Source organism: Macadamia integrifolia, chromosome 3 (assembly GCF_013358625.1).
Source record: "Macadamia integrifolia cultivar HAES 741 chromosome 3, SCU_Mint_v3, whole genome shotgun sequence".
NCBI classification, from domain to species: domain Eukaryota; kingdom Viridiplantae; phylum Streptophyta; class Magnoliopsida; order Proteales; family Proteaceae; genus Macadamia; species Macadamia integrifolia.
The window spans coordinates 4,297,725-4,302,036 of NC_056559.1; the positions used below are offsets into that span (position 1 = coordinate 4,297,725).

The window sequence follows — 4,312 nt, forward strand, 5'->3', positions numbered from 1 at the left end:
GGAATGACGGAACTACCTTTCGTCATTCCGTCAATTCTTGTTTCTAGCGTTTTTTTTTCCAAAAAAAACAAAACACACCATAAATGCACCAAACGTTTTGTTCCGTTTTTTCGTTCCCATAGAACGAAAAAACTCCAGAAACGTTTTTCTGGAACGTTACCAAACGCAGCCAAAGACAATTTTTCGTTTGCTTCTGTGAAAGATCATCCAAGAATAGACTTTGTTGAACACCTTGAGAGTCGGTATCAACAGGTCACAGTTTGCAGATTCTTCAAATCCCCTACAGTACCCATATTGTCGTAGAGGTGACATGGAGAGAAGTACAGAATCATGCCAGAACAATATAGGGAATGACACAAGACAGACCTTAATTTAATGGAGACTAGTCTAACCTAGTAACAAACTATTTAATGGAGACTAGTCTGACCTAGTAACAAGCTTCAGAACTAGTCCAAGATAACAGGATCTCAGCACCCAAAAGTGATTAGAAAGAGATGATGCACAATAGGGAATATCTTAAATCTGTGACTAAATGGTAAAACAACTAAATAACTTCAAATTTACTTGCTATTTACATGGACAGAATAGAGGAAATAAGATAGAAGAAGAAAGATATGACTTGAAGAGTCTCACCCAAGCCTAGGCTAGTATCTCATCAACACCCCCACCCCCAAAAAAAAAAAAAAAAAAAAACTCTCTCAGCAGGAACAGAATCTCACTGGAGCTCTGTTTCTCACAGAAGAATTGTATAAACTCAATGCCATTCAAATTCTTAACTTTTTCAAAATGCTTACGAATAGGCTCCTTTTATAGAGTGGTTGGGAGAGTTCTAGACTCATTGGGACTTTCTCTTAGACTTAATGGTCTTTACATTTCCAAGGACTTACATTGGGACTCTTTCCAAGATATTTAATGAACCTTACATTTTCTAGGTCTTTCACAACTAACAATTAAACCAACCTATGGAGATCCCCAAGAACATATTGATATCCCCAAGACTTCACAAATTTATAGGACTAGATACTACTAAGGCTCTCTTTGGCATAGTATATGTTTATGTTTATTACCTATTTATTAATAATCAATTATAATAACATATTATGGATTATAAACAATAATCGTTCGGTCAATACTAGATATAATAGATTATATAATAAAAAAGTAGGTTTAGCATGCCTAATGTAGAATACATTATGTAATATTGTTCATTCTCAATTGCAGGGCAGGGATATTCAGTCAAAACTTGGAATTGACAGAAGCCAACCCATTCCAGCCAATCTAGATTTGTCAATCCATAGGATTTCTAGGGATGGGGAGAGAGATGCCAACCCAATTCAAATGAATCTAATTGGTCGATTCATAGGATTTCTAGGGTTTTGGGTGTGTGGGTGTGTGTGTGTGTGTGTGTGTGTGTGTGTGTGTGCGTGTGTGTGTGTGAGAGAGAGAGAGAAAGAGAGAGAGAGAGAGAGAGAGTTTGGTGAAGAGAGAGAAAGAGAGGGTAAGAAGTCAGAGAGAGGGTGAGAGGTGCGAGAGCGAGATTTGGGTGAGATGAGAGAGACTTGGGCGAGATGAGAGAGAGAGAGGGACGAAGGAGCAGATTGCAGAATCGTTGGATGTTTTAACTTTTCTTTTGGTAAAGGTTGGATGTTCTTAACGGGTTTCACCAAAGGATTGGACTCTATTTGAAGGGATTTTTATAAAAATATGCAAATTGATCCTTTTACCCTTAGTTTGAGCCATTAAAACATGTGCTAATTAATGGTCTAGCGCATAAACAATAATAATCGCTTTATCCCAATAAATCATAAACACCTCTCTACTTGTTTATGAATTTATTGATATATTAATTTATTTTAATAAGAAATAAGGGTCATAAATCATGCCAATCGCCTCTATTTATGTTTATTAGTAAGATAAATATAAATTTAAACTATACCAAAGAGAGCCTAAGTGGTTAAATTCGTATCAGATCACTATTGGGTGTTGAGATCCTATTATCTTGGACTCGTTCCAAAACTTATTATCAAGTTAGACCAGTCTCCGTCACTTCCCATACTTATACAAGCAACCACTTAGTATAAGAAAAGAAAGAAGAAGCTTGTGCCAACATAAAATAAAGAAGAATGTGTTAACATTGAATATATCATACAATAACTCCTCATAGAAAAACCATGGTTCATGGATATCTATCGAGTAGCAGGATCTGTGAAGAAAGAGACCAGCCCATAGACTACAAATATCATAACCGTCTCTAAAACATGGAAGTTAGCGAGCACAAGTAAGATTCTGTAATCAGAAATCTAAGAGCAAGTTAGCAGCATGAAGAGTGTATGCTCCCTGCTCCACCGCTTACCTTATATCAACATATCAGGAGCCTTACCTCAATATGAACCTAGAAACCACTAGCCCCTTGCATAGTCATAGAAAATGACAGGGAAAGGAGAGAGAAATTAGAGGTGTGTGGGGGGGGGGGGGAGATCTAACAAATCATCTAAAGGAGGATAGTGCTAGTAATATCCCAAGATTTTCAAAGAATAGAAGATTGACAACAATGTCTCATACATAACTACAGGTACTTATTTTAAAAATTATTTCCAATGCAGCACCAGCATCTACATCTTTTAATAAAACAAAATATAGAAAGGCAAACCTTTTCCGGTTGCAATGATCTTAGGTAGTCCAGCAAGTCATTCTTTTCTTCTCCAACAAACTGTTGCATTTGAAGAGCAGCATTTTTCCTTTTGATTTCACGTAGTTCCTTCATGTTAAAAAGAAGACAACGAAATACCAATAAAAATAAATAAGCTACAAGGTTGCGATCATACATTTATAAGCCCCTATTGCAGAGAGAAAATATACTAACATTCTTCTGGGCTCAACTTCTGGAGCATTCAGAAACCAGCTTTTTGAGAGGCAAAAGGTGGTTCCAATAAGATTCCTTCCGTTGGAGTCTTTACTGCCTCCTACCCAATAAACCAAGAAGCTGGGGGTGGCAAGCTTATGAGCTATTGCATGAAGCAGTAAATGTTCCATCACTAGGAATCTCATTGGACCGGCCCTTTGCAACTCCAAAAGCTGTTTTTCGAAGCCGTCCCCCAAACATGCACTAAGAGCACATGCAAAGTAGTAAAATCAATGGAGTTCCTCCATGCATCAGAGATACAAGCTAAACTAATAATGGATACAATTCAGAATATGCAGAAGTCATGGTCGATGATGTACTCAACTACGTAAGCTCATGAAAATTATCAATAAATTTGCATTCTGAAGGTCTTTGAGCCTTAAACTAAAAGACACTAACTTCTTTTCATTAGTTAAAACTTTCAGACAAATAGAGATTCGATTCACTGACAAACAGATGTTTTCACCTGCATCTCTAAGTTTGTACTAGAGAAGAGAATAAAGCAAAGGAAGCTTCTTTACACATCAAACAATAAGACTGAAGAAATGCAGATGGCAAGAACCAACCAACAACCTATTCCAAAAGAAACAAGCAACATATTCCAACCAGTCCGTCATGCGCAACAAGAGGTGATGCACCAAATATCAATGATTAGAATTTAATGGGGGTATATTCTCAATCTCAAAGAAGACTTTAGGAGCGAGAAGTAACAATTTTAGGGTTGGGGGAAGAAACCAGTGAATCAAAGTTTCTAAGCTTTTGGACAACAATATAACCACATATAGGTCACGGACATGCATGTTTTGTGGGTATGCAATAAAAATATCAATGTGTACGAAATCAGAAAAATGGATTCGGGCTTGTGCATAAGATGAGATATGATATAGTTGGGCAAAACAGAAACGAACGAATCATGTCAACTAGTATACTCTTATGCCAATGAACAGAAATCCCTCCACATATAACACACTTTTATTTCTCACTGCAACTGTCATTATCATTTAGTTTTAGGTTACTCAATGTCAGACACCACAAAGTGAAGCAAATATTGAAAAAAAATAAAATAACTATTGCATCAGCACATACCTTTTTGACAGAAGAAAAGCGAGTCTGCAAATGGAGAATATATTGTCTAGCCTCAGGAGTCATTTCACCAATACCTTGAATTCCCAGACCCTCATATGATAGGTCATCTTCATATCTTTCAGCTTTACCTAACAAGTCATTTTCTCCAGAAAAATCGAATGTTCTCTGGTCTGCATCGGGTGACATCCCCTGAGCATCAGGTTTAGTATTTTCTGGTTTTTGGTTTTCGAAATTCCCTTCGTCTATCTGAAAGTTCTTTTCAAGGCAAAGCCTATATTCAGCATTGCGTAGTGTATACCTGGAATATATGAAGGGGGGGGGGGG

General features: G+C 37.1%; 1 protein-coding gene across 2 annotated transcripts in view; it reads right to left on the minus strand.

Annotated features, from left to right (window-relative positions):
* LOC122073044 overlaps positions 1 to 4,312 on the minus strand; it is a 7,623-nt gene that overhangs the window by 2,412 nt on the left and 899 nt on the right. The window contains exons 3-4 of one of the 2 annotated variants that reach the window (XM_042637538.1): positions 3,989 to 4,286; positions 2,651 to 2,758 (exon numbers count right to left, since the gene is read on the minus strand). In XM_042637538.1, the coding sequence (XP_042493472.1) occupies positions 2,651 to 2,758; positions 3,989 to 4,286 (406 nt within the window). The remainder of the gene's footprint in view (positions 1 to 2,650; positions 2,759 to 3,988; positions 4,287 to 4,312) is intronic. The other variant, XM_042637539.1, reaches the window with a different exon arrangement.